The 22,405-nt window shown below is 35.8% G+C and overlaps 2 protein-coding genes across 3 annotated transcripts in view; both read right to left on the reverse strand.

The window, feature by feature from the left end:
* Positions 1–1,963: 1,963 nt before the first annotated feature.
* LOC132906117 (inactivation-no-after-potential D protein) lies at positions 1,964–8,675 on the reverse strand. The gene is made up of 8 exons (XM_060957987.1): positions 8,544–8,675; positions 8,297–8,368; positions 7,827–7,947; positions 7,602–7,756; positions 7,180–7,335; positions 6,913–7,047; positions 6,311–6,484; positions 1,964–5,916 (listed from the first exon to the last, which is right to left on the reverse strand). The coding sequence occupies exons 1-7, from the start codon at positions 8,622–8,624 to the stop codon at positions 6,314–6,316; spliced, it is 891 nt and encodes a 296-aa protein (XP_060813970.1). The 5' UTR covers positions 8,625–8,675; the 3' UTR covers positions 1,964–5,916; positions 6,311–6,313.
* Positions 8,634–22,405, reverse strand: part of LOC132906116 (inaD-like protein) — a 158,809-nt gene continuing 145,037 nt past the window's right edge. For both annotated transcript variants that reach the window (XM_060957985.1, XM_060957986.1), the window contains exons 23-30: positions 15,044–15,181; positions 11,801–11,898; positions 11,258–11,459; positions 11,086–11,176; positions 10,686–10,882; positions 9,652–9,746; positions 9,244–9,310; positions 8,634–8,776 (exon numbers count right to left, since the gene is read on the reverse strand). In XM_060957985.1, coding sequence (XP_060813968.1) covers positions 8,663–8,776; positions 9,244–9,310; positions 9,652–9,746; positions 10,686–10,882; positions 11,086–11,176; positions 11,258–11,459; positions 11,801–11,898; positions 15,044–15,181 — 1,002 coding nt within the window. In that variant the 3' untranslated portion in view covers positions 8,634–8,662. The remainder of the gene's footprint in view (positions 8,777–9,243; positions 9,311–9,651; positions 9,747–10,685; positions 10,883–11,085; positions 11,177–11,257; positions 11,460–11,800; positions 11,899–15,043; positions 15,182–22,405) is intronic.

Consider the following 22,405-nt stretch of genomic DNA (forward strand, 5'->3'; position numbering starts at 1 on the left):
ACATACGTAAAACACGCGAATAATGTAAATACATGAATATCCGCAGGCAGTTCGCAACACTTTCGAATCTCGACCGTCAATCATGAATCAGCCTGTCATCGATCTTTCCAAACGAAACTTCTCGCCAGTGATACGTGCCACTGAGACTGAAAAAATGTCTTGATTCAGTGAAATCAACGTTCGTGCACGCACGTAGACGGATCTGACATTTTTTACGGCGCGATAATCGTCGATCACCGGCCACGAATTGGCTCTACGGCTTTCCTCCTTTCCCTGTTCTCAGTTGCCAGTCGCTTCGAGTCAAGTTCAACCTCGCGAGGATTCAACGTCGCGAAAAATGCCGCGTGAAACGGCCAACCGATCCGTGTCGTCCCGTTTCGACACGGAAACGCGCACTTTCGACATCTCGAACCGATGTCTCGTTGGAATCGCGATCGCATTGCCTGCGCACGGAAACGAAACGGCGGAGATGAAGAGGAGCGATCGCGGATTGGCGGAAGGGGAAATGGAGTTTCGTAAAGGTGGCTCAGTTTTAAAATAGAGGAAACGCGTGTTGCGATAGATGTTATCGTGTAGTTGGGATTATGCCAAGGGGAAGTGCGTATTTTCGTGATTATGCGAGTTTTTATTGTGAGATTCGGTGGAGGTTGTGTAATATTTGTCGATGAATATTCCTTTTTCTTTCCACGCAGGACATTGCGTTGAAGCGATGTAAAGATATTGGCAACTTTTAAATCGTTTCTTCCATCGATGGCTTTGCAATCATCTTATGGATTCGTTAGCACTTATCTCTGCCATGTTCGTCGCGTACAAACTTGGAAATCGAAAAAAGAATCGAGATTGTGTATTCGTCTGTATAATGAGATCGAAAGTAAAGTTATTTTGTAGCGGAAACAATACGAATTGTATAAAATTCAAAAAAGCATTATAAATTTTCTATTCTATGGTTGGGAGATAAGAAAATTATATCGTTTCATTGTCAGAAGAGAAAATAGAACGTTTTACAATTACAGGATAAAAATGCAATTGTGTAACGTCGTAATAAACGGAACATTTTGTACTTACTTCTTTTAGATAAGATATCTTCAAAATTAGAAGAACGTAATGGAAAGTACATAAAAGAAAGTGTTCGTTATACTTCGTATTGAAACTTCTAGATACTTACAGTATATATCCCGATAATTCGATGTTTAATCAACAAATAGCTTGATATTTGTGAAGTTTATCAGTGAGTACAAGATGCTTAGTAAGCATGGAAATCGTAATGCGTTTGTTTTTTTATGGTTAATTAATCGTGCACTTTGCGAAGCCCCGTGCCGGTAACCCACTTTTGAGGCCAATAAACGATTTCTTTGGTCCACTTAGAAGGCAAGCGCCGCACACTTGTGAAAGAAGAGCACCGATGAAATGGGCCTTCGATAGTAAAACGGACAGTGACGTTCGTACGAGTCCGGATTTAGTTCGACGCGATCTGATTAGGTTAAATATAGCTAGAGCTACTAGAGTTACTAATTCGTAATTTTTCATAGAAATTTTGTAGATTTACAACGATGGATTTCTGCAAATTTAATCGATCTTTTGTCAGATATGTAAATAAACGCTCGTTCATTTTTTGCATATATTTTTTACGTTTTCTTCTTCTTCTTTTTTTTATTCTAGTTTCTTTGATTTTCCTACAACTTTTATCTATTTTATATCTACTTTAGTCATCGGTAGATTTAGTGTTAAAACAGTGTGATTTGACTTGCAATTAGATTAAAATTTTAATTATTGCATTTCCGATGAATTACAAAAATAAAGATTGGGATATTTCATTGAAAATAAAAAATTTAAATGATTTCTCTGGTAAATCTTTTTATACAGTATGTCGTATCATTGTCCGTTTACTTACCTTGTTTTGGTGGATCTGCGGAGATTAAGGAGATTTGAACGCGCGCACAAGCGCGACATCAACGAACAACGCTTATACTGCAACTTTTGCAATCAATGCATTTTAATAGATCTCGATCTGCTTGTTCGCGTTCTATAATAATCGGATTTCTTACGTCCTTTCTTTTTTTTTTTTTTGTTTTATTTTTGTTTGTTTTGTTATGTTTCCTCCTCGTGACCATCGATAAGAGTGCCGCGCTACAATGATCGGTGTATGCGATAACAGGAATTAGAATAATCTCGTCGTAATAATATTAGTAATCATAATAACCGTGATAATAATTCATAATGACGATAATAATGGCGAGAATAATCATAATAATTAATAATTCGAGTCGTTGACTGTAAAAGTGGCTCGATTGTATTGCTCCCCGAATTTCGAAGGCGTTTCGGGATACTAACTAGTATCCCGAATCTATTTAATCTGCAAATATATTATAATTAGCATTAAGCTTCTCTAATCTCTCTCATTCTCGTGCTCTTTTACTTTCTTCCTTTCTTTCTCTCACACACACTCTCTTTCTCTCTTTCGTTCGATCGTCGACAACAAATACGTTCACGCTTTTTTCATAACGGTTACGCCATCTCTTTTTGTTCTTCTCTTCTGTTATTTTTCTTTTCTTTTTTTTTTACAATCGATGCCTCGCCATCGTGGCAGGACGTCGTTTTGCAACGTGCCAACAGAACGAACGATCACGAATGCTTGGTACAACGGTTATCCTTGCGAATTACCTTTGATTTCGATCCGTGTCGATAAGAAAAGCGATTGCGATTATGAGCCTAGGCGCGTATACCGACACTGGTTGGTCAGAAGTTTGGAATGGTCGATTGTTAACGAAATTCGAGGGTCTTCAATTTAGTCGCGAACTACGAATTGACAGAAACTCGATAGAAATGTAGAGTAGTTGATATTTTCTATTTCGTCAATTTAAAAATTTCTAACTTGAAATTCACAGAATGTCAGACTTTAGAATCTTAGAACGTTAGGATCTTTTTATTTTTCAAATCTCTCAAATTTTGTAATCTTCGCTCTTCTTTTAAACTTTCGAGTTGTGAAATTCTGAAATGAAATCTTCTCGACTTGTAGATTCAGAAGTTATCAAATTTCTATATCTTCAAGCTTCGCGGTTCTCGATTTCAGCGCACATAATATCGCTTTTGGTAACTCTATAATATGCAGATTATTATGAGAATGTATCAGTCACGAAGAACGATTACCATAACACCGCCAAACAAAGCGAAGAAAATAATCTTAGGAAACCGGATGCGATGTTCAATAAATTACAATCCATTTACGTGAAACTTCTTAACCGACAGTGTCGGAATATACGCGTTCGCGTACATATGTATGCATATATAAATAGGTATTCGTCATTTACGAGCAACAATTCGCGCAGCGTACGATCCAACGTTCCCACGAGTTTTTACTATTTCATTGACTACCTTACTAGAACGTGGCCTCGATATCTCAATTCGATGTAGTGTATCGAAATCAAAAGCAACGAACACAGCTAGCTTTTACAGTGCATACGCTGATAGTTATATATCTACAGGGTGATCCGTTTCAAATAGATTCCACGCACCTCACAAGAGCGCACAGTACAATTGAACATCGAGATAATTTATTAAACTGTTGGAAGAAAATTTGGACGAGTATTTAATTACGCTTTTATTAGAAATTATAGTGAAATTTTTAAAAGTTTTAGAATCCTAGAATAGTAATAAAAATAGTATGTAAAAGATCTGAAATGTAAATTTCTTAAATAAAGGAAGAAATTTAAATAGAAGAACTGGATTGAATATTTATTTTCTTAGGTATTTTCGTACTTCGTTAAATTAAATCTCGTCGAATTTATTTTCGTTATCGGTTGAACTCATTTAAAAAGTTATTAAATTAAAGATTTAGTTTCTCTATTTTACTAATTTTAATATCCCATCACTTGGACCCTCTTGCGCAACAATTTAACGATAGATCGCTTGCTATAGATCATATTTTACCCTTTTACAGTTTCATAATTTAACGTCATTTAGGATAATCAAATAATTCGTAATTTGCAAAATTTCGCTAACAATGCTAATCCAATTCCCTAAGAGCGTGTCCAATTATGTTCAATTTCTCTTCTCGTTCGTTCATCGTTCAAAAACGAATCACCCTATCTATACATACACTTTGGCGCAACTAACACTAAAAGTTCGCATGCTGTACGAGGCAAGTAAAATTCTACGCCACTCGAATCCAACCAGAAGCTGAAATATCGAATTCGATACGAAATCGAATCGTGTCAAGTTCGATATTCGTAGCCTGAAATGAAATTCGGGCGGAGATGTTCGCGCGAAACCGGCAATCGCGAGCAAATGTCTCGTCATACATTTTCCTGAACCATTTTTCTCCGTACTCCGACGTACATACTTCGCTGAAATTTTCCAGCTTTCCTTTGCTTGCGCCTTCGAAGATCTACGCTAACGACTAGGATAATAGGATAAATTGAACTATACGCGATCAACAAGCCAGTTTAGCTTCTCAACAAGTCCATCGTCGTCTCTTTTAAATTCCTTCGCCTTTTTCTTGGAAAAAATTGCCACATCGTAAAAATGCAACGAAGCTCGATCGCGTTCGTTTCATCGAACCTATCAATTCTCTTTCTCTTTTTCGAGAGTTAAATTAAGGTTCTTTGTTAGATCGAACGGCGATCACTCGATGGGAGTTGGAACTTGTTTTTCTCCTTTATTCTGTATTTTTTGATGAATTTTTAGATGTTAGTTTTTCGCGTTTATCTTTTCTTTTACGAGCCCCGAAAGGGTTCGAAACTCGCATGGTTTTCAGACGGTCTGTCGTGCGCGATCGTGCGCTACCCTAAGTCTCTAAGTCGCCTAACTTAAACGTAAGTGATACGAAACGTACAAGCGAGATATCTCTGTTCGTATGAAGACACGGTTCGAATTGCTTGGGAAGAGGGAGAAACTTCCTGAAAACAAATCGATCGATTTTTCTCAGTTTTGGCTTTCTTCAATGTAACTTTCCTCCGTTTCTCTCTGGACCTTCTATCTGTTTCGAAAAGACAAATTCTTGCAGTATTGCTATAAATTCGAATAATATCGATAAAGGATCTCGAAGAAGAATATTCCTTTCATCGTTCAGTTCTATCAACCTACTTCATACAGCTTCGTTTACATTCGTCTTAATTTATATATTATATATTATTGTATACTCTTCTTCTCGAATTTCCATCCCCATCGAGAATACGATCTTCTTCCTGGAACCCTCGTCTACGAGGCTGTACGATTATGTCGATTATATCGATCGAAATGAATTCTCCATAAATTATCTTCTCCGGTAATAAAATCGATAAAAAGTAGAGCGTCCAGAGAAACGAATCTTATGGAATTATCTTATTTTATTTTGGAAAATCGATCAAATTATTTCGAATATTATATATTTTTCGCGAGTTTCCACCCCTCTTGCCAAACATTTCACCGTGATATACGTCCACGTGGCTATTACAATATATAGTATCGCTCTAACTGCATAAATACTCTTCTGTGTCGTTAATTCTAATAAGTGTATATAACGGGTGTCGCGAGATATTCGTGTTAACTACTCGCCGGATGTTCAGCCGTGGCAGACGGAATTCTTTTTCGAATCGTCGATAATAATCGCGCAAACGCATCGATATTTGGTAATCGAGACAGAGCGTGTTCTATAAAATCGCGTGTAAGACGCTCGAAGCGTCTGGGCCTGGATTATCATTTAACTAGACAAAATCCGAAATATTCGGATCGTGTATACAGTTACAACGTACATACGTAACTGTATTTATAGATCGCGTTTCCTTTGGTTTCACTTGTTCTTCTAGAATTAGCATTACTTATACGGTAAACGGTATTTATAGTTACTTTGGTATAGTCAGTTATATCACACTAGAATCCATGGTGTCTGGTGGGGATTGCCGCCCGAATTCTTGCTTTCTGAGTTCCGCCTGCAGAACCCTGGACACAATGTTAAATCAGTTTTTTGGTTAACATTTTGGGGATACTTTTTGGATTTTGTTACGTGATACGAATTTTTGCTTGTAAAATAGATGAAATTGGTAATACAGAGTGACCGATTTTAACGTATAAATGTGAATTACTGGTAGATTACTTGCTGAAAAAAAAAAAAAAAAAAAAAAAGAAAAGAAATGTTCAGATGTAATGTTCGTGTAATTTAATGTAAATGACTTTTCCCGTAAATAGACGCATAGAGATGATACGAAAATGGCATGTGGTTTTCTTAAATGGAATTTAATATAATTTTAATGTACTAATTTTGACATTCTGTATAAACAATTATTAATTTTTTCATATTGAAAAACTGTTAATTAGCAATTTATGAAAAATTTACCTGTCATTGCTTAGCGGACTTGAACCTAGCCAGTTTCAATTGCACCGGGTTGGAAACTTTCACGTGAACCGCGATATCCTCTACTGGAGCTTCGCGGACGTCTTGGCCACCGACTGCCACCACTCGATCGCCTTTGCAAATCTTCCCGCTTTCCAAAGCGCTACCACCGGGTAACTAAGCGAACAATACAATCGCTTGAATTATAATTTTGAAGTATAATTTTCCAAAAATAACTGTACTAATTAAGAAACAAAATGGGGCATCTAATATTATATATATATATATATTTTTTACCGACTATAAATAGATAGTACAGCTCGTTTAAATAAATAACAAGAGAAAAAGGTGGATGATCCACAGCATTCTACAATAAACTGGATTAGGATACTCGCATTCTTTTTATTTCTCTCGTTGATTTAATTATGTACGACCGTGAAAGTAAAATTGCAGTTGACAAATTGTTAATTCTGAAGACGCATAAATGTACCCTATAAGTAGCTCTATCTTTAATTTCGCTTTGTTAACTTCTCTCAGAAACTTCATTTTTAGACAGTGGATCTATAGTTCGCGATTGTGTAATGATTTCGTATAAGGAAGCATACCAAGTCTGATACATATGCTCCTTTTCCACTCTTGTATCCTGTCAAACAGAGACCAGCTCCTTTGCCCGACTTCTTCTGCAATTCAACGTCGATTTCCTCTTCACCTTTCTCGTGTCGATGCACCACCATTATGATCTACGTTCAAAAACGTATAAATGTTTCATTATTAGACACGTTAAAAATTAAACAAAATTAAGATAAAAAGGAGTCTTAATTCTCAAATTTATAAGAACGTGTTCTATACAATGGAAAAAGAAGAAGACGTACAGTTCCAGAAGCTTTCAATACGGCAGCATGAGCGTTATCATGTTCCATCTCCTTGAAGCTCTGACTACACATTTCGAGTATCTGATCTCCAGCTTGCAGTCGTCCATCCTTATGGGCTGCTCCGTCTGGAAATACTTCGACGATGAACACTCCTTTCTGAAATAAAATCGAAGAAATAATATTCCGCACAAAACTCTGAACCTCTTTTCGTTCGTAAGTTCAAATAAATTATTTGAGAATTAAATGCTTCTAAATGATTAAAAGATTAAAATTAGGATAAAGTAGGTTAATGCAAGTCTAATTTAAATTATTGAGAATCAAATTAAACAATTGAGAATCAAATGGTAAGGCATGAAAATATTCGTTGAAATATTAGAATTTTTATTTTAAAAGAAAAAAAAAAACAAAAAAATGAAGTTTACCAATGGCGTGTCGGAACCACCAGCTATAATGAAGCCAATGCCTTTGTCCTTGTCTTTCTGGAATTCTATCGTCGTATCTCTGCCAGCCACAATCTTGCAATCTTTTGGATCTTGCGGTGCTTCTGGTTCTGGTGGTTTCTCCGGCTCCTTTGGCGCTATAAACATGATCTTACATTAGCCTTATATTACATTTATGTTAAACCGATATTTCACACAAATAATTACGTTCAGGTTCAGGAATAATGCCCTTTGCCTTATCTTCTTCTTCTTTCGCGACTTTGCTTTGATTAGGATTGCATACTGTAAGCGTTACAACGCCCTCTGCTTTTTTTAAAAGACTCGTGGCCTGTGAAAAGTGCAAGAAGTGTAATTTGAATGTAAATTGCGTTTTTATTCGGGAATTTCAATCCGAGATTGTTTAATTAGCATTCGCTGTTAAATTATCGAAGCATATCACGGAATTTCTTCAAATTTTTTAATTTACCATTAACAAACTCGCGTTTATTATTTGCTATAGAATTCTTGAAAATTTAACAGTGACGAAATCGTATTTATTCGATTGAACGCGATCAACAACCGCGAGATAAACAAAATGGTAAACTCTATGGCAAACACTTGTCCCAAGTGAAGAACACTCGAATAATACAAAACGTGTTAATACATCTCCATTCGACGATGCATTAAATAATAATTACCTCGTCGTAAGTAGAGCCCAGCAAACAGTCCATATTGACAGCGAGGATCATGTCACCCACTTGCAAACCAGCCTGCAACACGCGAAATGTATCAGATGAAAATGACACGTGCGAACTCGACAAGTTGTATTCGCATACTAATATATTCAATTGTAATTACAATAGCGAATATACAATTATTATTCATTAAGTATGTGATACAATGCATGAAACGATTGTTTGAAAATTAACAAAGGAATGCAATTACCTGCTCTGCAGCACTGCCTTCTTGAATGTCTGAGATGAATATACCTTGTCCAACTTCCGCGTGTTTTCCCTCGATGATCATTATACCCAGTCCGTACTGGCCCTAGATATTAGAAAATTTCAATGTATTGGTGAAAATGGTATCTTTGGTGCGATGGTTTTTTGGGATTTGGTTGAACTTGCCTTCTTCACTGGTATGTTACGAACTCCTTTGTATTGGCTGAACATGTCGGACTGCAAGAGAAAAATAATACATCTATCGTTTGAATGAAATAATTTTTGTTAAATAAAACTGTGATTAACAAAGTTTAACGGATACACATATTTTTTTAGCTTCCTAACATAAATTTCCTGAGTTTGACTAAATAGACTCGAAACGTTTGTGACGTAGATAATAATCGAGTAAATTTCTTGAAAGATATTGGAATCTAACATTCCTGTAAGTTTGAGGAAAAGTTTTGTAATTTGACGTTTCTTAAAATTTTCGAGAAATTTTGTAATTTAACATTTCTATAATAATGTTTCTTCTTAAGGAAATTCCTGTACTTTACATCTAATTCTGCAGTATTTAAATAAATTCATGCGTAAATTAAAAATGAAATTTGAATTAAAAGCACAAGACAACGAGGAAAATATTATAAAAATACAAAATAAAATCTTCGTGAACACGTTTAAAGCTACATTTTTCAAATCGAACTTACATCTTCCAATGTTGGAGGGAATTGAACAATCGGTTTAACGGCGAGATCATCAAGCGCGGTGGTCCTCCTATGCATCAAATTACTTGGTTAAATTTGTTATAACCGAATCATAGTCCGAAAATAATAAATTCATTGACTCATGTATCGATTTATAAATTTATAATTTTTGGCTAAGATCGTTTTTGCTATAGACAAATCTCTCTTCGCTTAAAAAAGAAGAGAAGAACATATATCGTTGCAAAGAATTAATATTACAATTTCAATGGCAATTCATATTCTTCTTTCGCACTGCAAATTTTTCTGAATAATTTTCCTGATTAATTTCAACGGAAAATTTTCTAGTTTTTCCTTATACATATAGACAACGAAATGTTTTATTTCGTAAATGTATATAAAATCTGTATGTACCTGAAAATGACGATTTTGAAATACGTGCCAGCCATTCCTTTAATCATGGCAGACGCATTCAAGTGACATCGTCCTTGCAGAACTCGGCCATTTACCTACGTAGAAACATAATTCAAGTGTAATAAAATGGAAAATATTATTAAAAATGTTTATTCCATCAAATAAGAATGACCAGGTGGCATGAATCAGAATGGAATTCGTGATATGATCCCGAGTAAGGTGATTCACCCGGAAAATGTAGGTTTCGAGGCTTCGTCTCTGAGATAATCGAGTTTGAACGTTTGCCAAGTACACATACGTTCGACTAAAAATTCATCAACTTGTCTTACTGCGATTTATCACTGCCCAGCGTGATTCCGTTTGTATACGTTGACGATGACGGTCGAAAATTCCTCAAAGCAACACTTGTTGAACCATTAACAGCTGATGCCAGCTGATGTCGGCCCAATTGCCAAATTTCATTCATAGCTTACTGGTGATGTATTTTTTCTTTTGGAAAATTTGCAAAATGTTTTTTTCGAATGATCGATATTTAGCTGTTGAAAAATTACAAACGGTATCATACGATAAAATTGGTAGTATTTTCGTTCATGAATTAAACCACTTGTTAAGTCTTTAAAAGATTAAAAATATATTACGAACGTTGACTACAATTTTATTGTTTTAATTTTGTTAAAATATTCTTTTGTACAATTATGAGCATATTTTGTAATTACGCTTCAACTTTTAAAAAATCTTATTTTACTTTATAAACTGAACTAGTACTTAAATTTTTAGAAAATTTGAAAAAATATTCGACATATTGATTAGAATTTTATTATTCTAATTTTACTAGAATATCTTGTAAATTATCATGGAAATATTTTATGATTACATTTTAACCCCAAAATTATTAATAAATCCTTCATGAATCTTAGTATTAAATATGTAATAGATAAATATGTACTTAGTATAAATGTATAAATATGTATTAACAGTGAAGGTAAGAAGTTTAGGACAGAGGATACAACGAAGAAAGAAGTAAAGCAACGTACCTCGAGTATTTCGTCGCCAACCAAAATCTCCCCTGTCTTGTGAGCTGCTCCCTTTGGATTAAGGCCACAAACGAACACTGCCATCCGATTTCGATCTCTGTGTCCCGCCAAGGAGATACCCAAACCACGTCTATCTTTCTCTATCTTTACTAGCATCACCTTATGCCCCAGTGAATGATATTTTTTCTGAACTTTCACTGTAACGCGAATAACGATATTACTGATTCCAGTGATACTGACAAAAGGGAGAAGAACGAAAAATAGAGAGAACGAGAAAGAAGATAAGGGAAACGAAGGAAAAGAAAAAAGAAAAGTTTAGTAAGAGGGAGATAGAAGATAAAGAAGAAAGAAAAATCTGATGCATAAATTTAAAAAAAGTTAATTTACATAAATTACGTACTATTCGTATAACCGAACTCATCTTCAGTCTCTGGATCCGCTTCGATTTCTGCTTTAGTACGTTTTACGTTTCCGGCACTTTTTCTCGAAATCTACGGCAATTATTTAAATATTTGAATCTCCGAAGCTTCTTAAATATCTAGAAATTTGCGAAATACTTGAAGTTCACCGACCTCCATGCCACCTTTCGTGTAAACGTTACCCTCCAGCTCACGTATGTCCTCTTCAGAGCTCTCGTCGGACGAATACTTCCGTTTCGGAGGCTCTTCCGGTTTCGATGCATTATCCTCTTTCTCTTCGCTCACCTCTCGCAATATTCCTGGGTTGGAAGGCGGTGATGGCGCCTTCTTGCGAATAGACTTTTTCATGGAGGATCTGAAAGTTTAATTAAACAACTGCTTTGTTTAATTTTTAATCGAAATAATATCGAGCAGGAAGAAGAACATTTTTAATCAGTACAAGGCTTGCTATAGTTCTTTATACATATTTTACGTTAAAACGAGATCCTTAAAAAATTTATTGGAAATTATAGTTTAAAAGAATTACTTGTGAAATTGGACAAAAGTATTTTACTGAAATAATACGTATGTTGTATATCGAATAAATTATTAAAATTTGCAAAGAATCTATCTGAAATTTTGAGTGAAATTTCCGACTTCAAATTGTAAGAAATGGCTACGTTAGGAAGAAGTTCGTAAAAGAAACTCTTAAATTACCTTCGCGTGCTGGATCCCGCGCCATCTGAAGCTCTTGTACTTTGTCGCCTAAAATCTGATCTTGAGCTACTTTGCTTCTCTCCGTCTTCGAATCCTGCCTGTAAAACGAAGAAGAAAGAAAAATGCAAAGAGGCGCGCAAAAATATTCCTTCTTCTCGCACCTCCTTCCACTATCATCAGAAATAGAACGAAAATGAAATTACAATTTTAAACAGCGTGTACAAAGTCTTCATCTACGAAACGGAAGAGTAGACGATATTTCCTTCCATAGATCCAACGAAACTGAAATCGTGAAATTTTAGAAAAATGACGAAGCGTTAGAGGAAATCGCGAAACGGCAATTCATTTCAGACAACAGAGCAATTCTGCGAAATAAAGAGCCATTTGCACGAAAATAACTATCTATCGCACGTGCCTAAAACCGCGGAAAAATTTCGAAAACCATAATCGCCGGCAGGGCGGAGCTTTCGAATATTCACGAATAATTTTCAGGGTCTCGATCAACGTTCTTCAAACAAACCACAATGCACGCTTAATAAACCTCGGAGAAAACGCGTCTGCCGATCGTTTGGAACTCACCACGCTGCAAACAACCCGTGTACCAGGAACTATTATAGAACAAGCTTTGAATTCACTATCAATTACAGTTCGGTCAATTACAAACACCGATCAATCGAATCACGAACGAGAATACGTAACGGGCGGTTATATTAATTCCAAGAAACGATCAAACAACGTGCGAGAACGATGGAGAGAGAGAGATTGTCTAAAATTGGTAGCTCGGGTAGGCGCGCGCGCGCGCGCTCTCTATCGTAACATTTCGAACGGGACGCATCGCGAAATAGACTGACGACGGGATCCTCCCGTTTTCACGCGCTCCCTCGTCGCCCCAAGTTATAACACAATCGATTCCGTTGACCGAATTAATTTACATTGGACAGGATCGAACGTGGCCCCTTGTTCCCGCGCTTTTTTATTCCCTGTGTCTCGATCACAATCAACTAGCCTTTTTCTCCGTGTTTTCATTAACCATTTCGCTTTTCATGGAAACTGCAATCTATAGTCGCAAACATGTTTCCATGTAAAATGGCACTACGATGTGTCTTTTTTTTTTTTTTTTTTGTTTGTTTTAGAAATTTGTTTCTATTTAGGTATAGCGAGTCGAAGATGTATTGGAGTAGTTTTCATAATAAACTTTTTGACCAACTTCATTTGCTAGCTACAAGCAGCTCACAATCGCAAACACTGTATAGCTAAAAGTGTTTCACATATGCGAAAGGTTACTATAGCGTTTTCTTGGTGAATTTGCTTCTACGCAGTGATTGAGAGAAGTATTCGAATAGTTATTACAGCAAACTCTGTGGTATACTTAATTTGCAGTTACGTTATTTGCAAAAGATTGATAAGATGAAAGGTATTTTGATTTTATTGGAATGCTTTTTATGCGATTGAAAATAATTAATTCTGGTAAGAGTCGAAATACATTTTTGAATTACTGTAAGTCTTAATTTAGGATTTATAATCTTAGAATTATCGATTTTCATAAATCGACCACCTAACCGCTCTGGTGGCATTCTGTTTACGAACAACTGCTACGCTGATGTTGCGCAGATTTACTTCTGCGTTGAAAGAACCATTGTAGTGATATTGTACAGACTCTTTTCTGTGTATAAATAGTCGGCTTCCAATAAACTATTTACAATAAATTTGTTCATACAAATAGCCATTATAGCAACTTTCTGTATCTGATCTTCAGTAGAAATACTGAAACTTGGCTTCCTCTATAAACGTCATTTACATCTAGAAACAAACTTCCACGAACTTAGGATACTTCGCCGTCTAGAATTCTCCTCAACCTGCTATCATATACAAACTATTTTTATATTTGAAAATTTATGTAAATTTCTTCTAATTATATAATTTCACAGTCGATGTATGCGATTCTCGGAAAACAAACCGAACAACGGCGCTGTTCATAGATTTCTCAATTTCCTTGCTTCGTTACTTAATTATCCAGCATTTGAAAAAAAACGATTTCCACAAAATTTATTTACCGCAAGAAAATAGCATAAACGATCGCAAATTGCGAGATTAATTTTGAAAAATGATATTTATAGTCGTCATTTCTCTTTGCATTTTAATTTACAAGGTAGTAGGTTCATTGACTAAATAGCTACAAATCATTTGTTACAGATGTATAACAACGATGTTCCCTTATCTGTTATACTTTGGTTAAACTCAATGAGGTTCAAAGTAATTTGAATGAGAAACGAATAAGTTGCACAATACTATAAGGTAAATACCTTATGCAAGTAGGAATTTAAATTCTAAACAGATACAGTTGTACACTTGCGACGTGCTTTCCACTGAAATGGCAATATAGTGGTGGTTAGGTATGCGGTCGTGGAAGGGTTAATACGTGACGATTGTCACGATCGGAAGATCCATTAGCTAATTATTAGGGTCGATCTAATTAGATCGAATTGGTTTGAGAATGGGTCTCTTTGGTTGAATATCCTCTCGAATAGATTAATTGCCTACCCAACAACAAAGGACACTTGAAAATTCCAAACAGTTTCAGATATTGGATTCGACTGAATGGGCGGAATTACCACAAATCTCTTTCATTGCCCCGATGATATTCTAAGGAGATCAATTTTCCTTTGAAAACTAAATAATATCGGAGAATGCTATATCATCTCAACTACTAGAAATAAAAAAATTAAAACGATGTACGAGAACGAAATATATTAAACGTAACGAGATATACTTCAGTATAAAATTGCTACTGACTTGAAACATTCTCTTCAACATGCACTAACGTTATTATACAAACAACAACTCGGTGCACTGCTGCAAATTTTCGTATAATTTCCTTTTTTTTTAATTTTCTATAAGACGAGCAATTTAAATTTGTTTGCTTCTTAACAATAAACCTACGAAATATTACTTCTTTGTTTATAATTTCATTCAAGGCCAAAAAATACTAATCTTTCGATTGTTCGATACTGGAAACATGGCCGCTTCGTATTTTCCTCTCGCTTCTTTCTGTTACTGTATATCCTATTTTGTTGCTTGACTGATTACATCTAACGACAGAGAAAGCCGAATTTCTCGATCAAACAAACAAGTACAGTGAAACATTGAATCTAGTTCAGGTTGCGAGACGTCAGAAATAGTAAAGCGTGTGACCGTGTCAATTGGCGCGCGTGCACAAAACGAGACTGAATGAAAACGACCCACCTGTGTCACTTCCGGCGTGCTGGACCTGACTGGCGAGACTGGCGAAGCCTTTTGACGAAAGGATGCCGTGGGTGTTCCGGGCAGTCGACTCCTCGCGTTCTGCTTCCTTCCCTCTGCTTCTTCGTCGTGCTCGTTGTTCTACAAATTTCACAGAAGAGAAAAACCAAAGCATGAAATATCAGGAAGAAGTAGATAAAGAAACGTTATTTGTAACAGTGCAACGACGTTCAGACGTGGCAGGACTCGCTGATACGCGATGGCACGGATTGATAGTACAAATTGAAGAGAAAGGAAAAAAGATGCGGAGTTACGAGAAGAGGAAGAGAAAGAAGAAAATCGAGGCTTTTGATTCATGATTCTGTTAATTCGTCATTATTCATACACATTGTCTCAGTGTGTCTCGACAAAACCGATTCTTCCAACGAAACCGCGATGGAACTCCATTTATCGAAAAGAATTCCTCTTCTTCTGAAGAAATAGAGAAGAAATAGATTTGATTGGTATCTGATTGAATGAGCTTCTGCTGGTTATTACAGCGCTGTGAGAGGCAAAAGTGTTCGAACACTTGACATGGTAAATTTTTATCGGATTGTTACACGCGTTGTTGAAACATTTGAAGATTTTGTTAACGTCAGAGAAACACGATTACGTCGGTTATGCTAGTAGCGGGAATTAGCAGAGTTCTATCGTATGCACCGTTTGTTCCCAGTGTAGTCAGATACATAGAGTTCTACTGTAGTCGCAAGGCTAAAGGCAGAAAGGAATGCATACCAAAAGGATGCGGTTTACGCTTGAAAGCCTCGATTTGAATAATCCTGTGACACCAAGCCGTATAAAAGCCTCAGATCTTTGAAGAGAAAGGATAACAATAGGAGGAGGAAGAATAAGAGGGGGTGGAAGAAAAGGGACGAAGAAAAGGAAGCGGAATAAACGGAAGAAGAGAAATAAAGGGAAGGGAAGCGGAGCAATTGAAACAGAAAAGGGGAAGAGAAAGGAATAGCAGTAACAGCGGCGGAAAAAGAAGAGAAGAAAAGTAGAACAATATAAAGAACAAAAAGACATAGAAATAGAGAAGGAATAATTGATGTAAGAAGAAGAAACAGGGAAAAAGGATAAGAAATGGAATAAAATGAAGTGGAAGAGGAAAATAAGAGGCGAAGGAAAACAGACCGGTGGAAACAGAAGAGAAACTAGAGAAGGGGGAGCAGAAATGATGAAAGAAGAGAAATAAACAAAAGAATAATAAAATAGTAAAATATACAAGGAAATAAAGAACGAGAAAATGTGAAAGAATAAATAACGTAAGAAATAAAAATGGAAGAAGAAAAAGAGGAACAGGAAGTGTAGAAGAAGAAGAAGAAGAAGAAGAAGCAGTAAAAGAGAGGAAGGATGGAAGTTGCCAGGTGCTATTTCGGTTGGCGCAGTACGATGCTTCCGGACTAAATTACTCGTGGCAACCGGTGAAATATTCGGCGTGACGGTTTCTTGAATTGTTGCCAGAGGAGAAACGCAGTGATTTAAAGATGTACAAGCGTGTTCAATCGCGATCATCGATAACAGCGAGCCCCATACGTTACACCGCTACCTCGGAATGTGATTAATGCGTGTTATTAGATTTTGGCCTCGCACGAGACTTGCAGCACATTCCACTTACTGGGCTCAAGGATCCGCGAAATAACAATTAACCAACTGATCTACATATGGGTTTGTGAGTTCGTTTGTTTCGTTGTAAATCAATACGGATATCACACTGTCGTTACGTTAACAATTCAATGGAAACATCGAGTAAGTGTCCGCGGCACATTTTCGTCAAAGTTGATTTAACGATGTGTAAGATCAATGCTTCTACAGTCTTCGTCGATAGTTGACGCGCAGGTTGCCAGGTAGTTCGTTAGAAGGCCATGTAAAATCGAACGCATGAAGCGCGTTAAGTGTTCTACACTTATGGAACAGTGAAATTTCAAAATCGATTGTTTCCAAAATGTGCCAAATGTATTATAAATGTTCGAGGTTTCCATTTGCTTGTGGATTTTAGTGTGTGTTACGTTCTTTGTTACGTTGAGTGGATTCAACGGTTTACACAGTGTGTAATACGCCTTGGATGATCTACTTATGTGAATAGAGACGTAAGTAATAGACTTTAATCCTTAATTGATATCATCGAACCGTAGGTGATGACAGTAGTTTAAATTAGAGTCGCAGTCAAATATTATTTAATTTTTATTGTATTAAAAATACTGTTATAATGAATTTAATTCAAAGTCTTGTGTGCCACCGTATAATCCAATGATACCAATGGAGGTTTCATCTACGGTTAATCGTGGATTTTTTATGTTACGTTTAATGTTACATTAAAGAAGGTTCGATGATTTAGAAAGCAATATTTTGTGGATAGTTCACCTATGGGTTTGTGGGAATTATTTAAAATTGTTTACCCCAAGTTATTTATTTTCAACAATTTTTTAATCTTTTCGTCTTCCTGTCTGAAACCGAAGAAATAACTGCATGCAAAAAAAATATTTTTTTTTCACTTCAGAGAAATATTGTAATTGAATCGATTACTTTGCATTATTATCATGATAATATTATATAAAATTAATAATGTATTCTTTAGTTCGTTATCGATAGTAATATGGGTGGTTTGATGAATTAAGATCGTTATTGGACGCACTTTTACCGTGATTGGGAAATATGTTTGGTGATCATGTTCTATTTTTAAAGGAACTGATCGATAGCATTTACATTTCGAAGCTCTTGTTTGATGGGACAACCTGAGTTTACGAACGATCAGGTAGATAAAACAATCGACTTTCACCTACGTTAGATTTAAAACAAATGTATTCTGAAAAAAATATCAGAATTTTATAATTCTTTGAATTAATCGCCGTCATTGTTAAATAAAAAAAAAAAATAAATGTAACAAGTAAAAAAGAAACATAAAATCTATGGAAGAAAATAATTTTTTCATGTCTTGACTTTAAAATCTCAAAGAAAATCCTGCGTTTTTAAAGAACAATAATTATCCAAAATTTAAATTAATCATAAAAAATCAACAATAAAACTGATATTTAATTTTTATCGGAAATAACAAGTACTGTTAAACCGACTTAGAATACACTGTATGAAGCCAACATATTTATATTTACTGCAAGGAATATATTTTTCTAATAATTACAGTGTACGTTCTTCTAAACTGTTCTCACTCGAAATTACAAGTTAAAGTAACTTTAGCAACTCCACACTTTTACCAAATGAAATAATAATTTTTAAAGACTCTTATAATTCCCCCAAAATATCCAAACACTCGTAAACACACCATATGTATCTATATACAACTATGCAATAGGAAATGAATACTCACACAGATGCAGAAATTTCCAAAGGAAGAGAAAAAGGGAAACGAAACGAAAGGAAGAAGCATATTAGCAATCTTAAAAATCACTAATATAAAATTCCCCGAAGTAAAAAGGGATCAAAATATCAAAATATCAAAACTCACAGGTTACAAATTCCAAGCTGGAGAAACATACAAAAAGAAAAGAAAAAAAAGAATCAAAACCAGGAACCGTGTCACCGATACCAAAAGTCACAAAAATATAAAACAATCTCAAACGAGAAAAGAAGAAGGAGAAAAGCAACAAAATCCGAGGATTACACCATCGAACCAAAAAATCACAAACATAGAAAAATCTCGAACGAAGAAAGGAAAGGAAGGAAGAACGAGATCCGAGGATTATGTCACCGACCTCAAACGTCGTAAATATAAAAATATTCAAAGGAAAGTGAACAAAAAAGAACCAAGACCGAGGACCGTATCACCAACCGTATCCCAACAGTCACAAATACAAGAAATCGCAAACGAAACAGGTACGACGGACAAAAAGAAGCAAAACCAAGAACCATATCACCGTTGCCAAATTACGTTCGACGCGGTCCAACTCTGATCCGTGAAATCTATCCTCAAAGGGACTACTATCCTCAACAACGAATAGCAGGCGTCACATGTGCGTGTATTCGTTGGAACGTACACCGAACGAGACGCGTTTGCGTCCGAAGAGGCGGTGCATCGCGACGCTGTTCCGTCGGAGGCAACGTCTACCAGCCGGTTTCGTGCATGAAACTGCCGGGTCGTCGATATATCGCTACCGAGAGAGAGATGGTTCGACGTGATCAGAGGGGGGTTACTGCCGCAGCTGGAAGGGGTGCCAATGGTCCATGGTGTGTCGATGATGGACGGTTCGTTGCAACCACGTAATCCACACTTTCTCACACGGATCGTCCCTGACTCATTGCCAATCACCCCTCCCACCATGTACGCTATCCGCCTTCTCTTTCTAACCTTTGTTTCGCGTGTTTTCCCCTCTTTATTAGTCCCTGGGGTTGTTTCGCGTTAGTTTTGCCCTTCCTGAATTGTTTTATGCCGTGTCAGGATTCATGTTTGTTAAAGGATCCGCTTGGAATGTGAAATGCCCTGACGGGATCCACGCTTTCTGTCATTCGTTTTGTTTTCCTTTCCTTTTATTTTGTTGTTTCTGCTGTTTGCAGAGCTTCGGCGAGCTTTTCCAAGTCGAACGTTGAAGTTACAGAAACGTCGGCTGCGTTTCTCGAGAGAGGGCTTCCGGATTTTTTTCTTTTGGAGGTGGAAACTTTGTTTCTTTTGGAGTTTTCGTGGCCCGGAAATGCGTGTGGCAAGGTGTTTCGAGTTTCCAAGAAAAGTGTTAAGTACCGTCGCTGAGAATTTCGTGAGATTGCATATTTAACAATATTCGATAATAAAATCTACGATTTTGAAAGGAGAGAAATTCTCGTTATAAAGATACGACGCGATCTAAACTAAAAAAATCTTCGAATGTTCGATTCTCATTTTTAACCAGATTTTCCGCTAGTTCCCTCACAAAGGAAGATAAAACAACAGAGCTGCATGCATGAGCTCCCCACACAACCAAAATTTCGAATAGAAATAATCAAAAGCAAATCTTTCAAACTCCAAGTACCCTAATCAAAGAAATCGAAAGAAAAATTGCTCGAACGTTCGATCGTTATCCCTAACCGGATTTTCTGCTCATTACCTCACACAGGGAAATAGAAGAACAGACAGATTCGTGCAATTTGCACGCAATCTTCCGAGCGAGAACATTCTCCGTGCAAACTTGTCAAAACAAAAGCGTTTCCTTCGATCCCCTGTTCCTGGTACCAGCCTATCTTCGACACCGTTCGCTCTGATTTGCATGATTCTCGTTCTGTTCCCGCCTTTCGCACCATTTCACCCCCCTGTCACTCCCTCGTCAGATGGTTTATTGGAAAGTTCGACCTCGATGCACCGTACATCTACAAGGGATTCTCTATAATGGCTCTGCCTACACTACTCTATTCCTCTTTCGATTTTTTTTTTTTTTTTTTTATCTCCGATGCACCCTCTATCCATCTCGCTCTTTCGCCGTATCTGGCTGTTCCGTGTTTCTCTATCTCTAGCCTGATCGGTTCAATGTCGTTTAGTCGCTTTAATTTCATACAGGCTCGAAGTGAATTTCTGTGAACCAAGTGGATCGAAGTTGAAACATATGACGACGATGTGTGTAGGTATACAGATGTGGGGAATGTGCTTTGGAAGAGTGGAATGGAAAATTGTTTGCGAAGTATGGGAATTTGGGTTTCCGAGTTTTATTATTTCGCGAGTTGCATTTCGTTGGGATTTGATCGTTTGATTTATCGAAGTATTTTAGAACATTCGCAATTTTGTAATTTAGCATTCTACGGCAATCTGTGATATTTTTCTAAACAGGCTATGAAATAAACAAATTTTTCAAATATATTTTATTCTAAGTTGGATAGTGGAAACATGTAGCATTATTGAAATATATTTTATAATTGAAGTCTTCTGTGAGAGAGATTAGACTACTTTGTAATTGAAATAATCTATGACTCGAGTATCCTGTAATTATAGTACTCCATCACTCAAATATTCAGTGATATCGAAGTTACGCATTTAGAGTATTCTGTATTTTCGTACAACTTAGACATTTTGTAATTTAGATATTGCATAGTTTAAACTTTCAATTATTTAAATATTTTATATCTGGAATATTCTATAGTTAATATTCTTAAATATTCTCTAATTTAAATACTGCTCAATTTAAATGTCCCATATTTTCAATATTTTATACCTCGAATAGTCGGTTAATTTTGTGATTTGAATATCCTGTGGTTTTAACGTTCTGCAAACAACTTCAATCTTTAGAAATAAATTTCAAATAATTTAAAATATTTGGAAATAAATATTCCAGTAATTAAATAATTGGAAGTAGATATTTTAAGAAGTAATTGTAGTTTAATCAAAAGATTTCGCGGCTTATATTATTCGTAACTCAAATATTCTACACTTTGAATGTTTCACGATTTTTCATATTTATTTTAATTATTTTGTATCTTTGTAATTCATCAAAATTGCTAATTACATCCACAAAGAAGACTATAATCAAATTTGATTTTATTTCCAACGAAATTTATTTTCCAAATAATATTTAGTCGTTAGACAATTCTGTATACCGATCGTTGAATCGATTTTAATTAGGCTTCCAAGGTTCCAAGGTCGCCAGAGGATAATAGATTACTGCAGAAGGAATAAAGGGACGAGAGACAGAGATTCAAGGACGATATGTTCTAGTTTATCTGACATTTCGAAATGTCTGCTTTCTGGGGTTGCCATTCGATGGAAATATCACTATCGAGGTTTACTGTTTAACATGATTCCAAAGTGACAGAATAAGATAATAATTGAGTTAATGAAATGTTTATTTCCGATAATTATTATAATTTTAACTCTTATCTCTCCAATATCGTAACAGAAAGTATTTCTTTTTTCTCGTCTAACTCTTTTAATAGATTTTAATTATTTAGGTATTAGTATTTGTTACGATTACATAAATTAGATTATTATACCTCTGCTATTTTATCGACACAGTATTTATTTTTTATTTTTTAACTTATTTACGGTATTTCGATAGCTTCGACGTATAGTATTAACAAAATCTACAGAAATTTTAGAAATATTTTATTTCTAAAATATAAAAATTGTTCAAACTTTGTAATGTTCCCCGTTTGTTCAATTTAGCTATAACAAAAGAGTGGACGATGCGAATACTTCAGAGAGAAAAGAAACGTATAAACAAACAATCAAACGGTCGGAGTTAATTGAGTTGTTTGAAGGATTGGTGATTTCTTTTTCTCTTTTGTATGTCATTTACAGTTTGATTAGCTCGATGAAAAATTCTATGGTGCCTGTGATCGCCCATCAAACCCGTAGGTCGAAATAAATCGCATGGATGAAATGTCAGAGACAACAGCGATCTCATTTTCATAAGT

Source organism: Bombus pascuorum, chromosome 4 (genome assembly GCF_905332965.1).
Source record: "Bombus pascuorum chromosome 4, iyBomPasc1.1, whole genome shotgun sequence".
Taxonomy (NCBI): Eukaryota; Metazoa; Arthropoda; class Insecta; order Hymenoptera; family Apidae; genus Bombus; species Bombus pascuorum.

Bases quoted from the DNA above. Each gene is read 5' to 3' on its own strand.
- LOC132906117 (XM_060957987.1), bottom strand. From the start codon at position 8,624: ATGATCATCGAGGGAAAACACGCGGAAGTTGGACAAGGTATATTCATC. The intron at 7,336-7,601 runs GTAAACTTCATT...ATTTTATTTCAG, and splicing joins GTGGTTCCGACACGCCATTG to AAAGGAGTGTTCATCGTCGA. The intron at 6,485-6,912 runs GTATGCTTCCTT...TTGTTCGCTTAG, and splicing joins GAGCATATGTATCAGACTTG to TTACCCGGTGGTAGCGCTTT.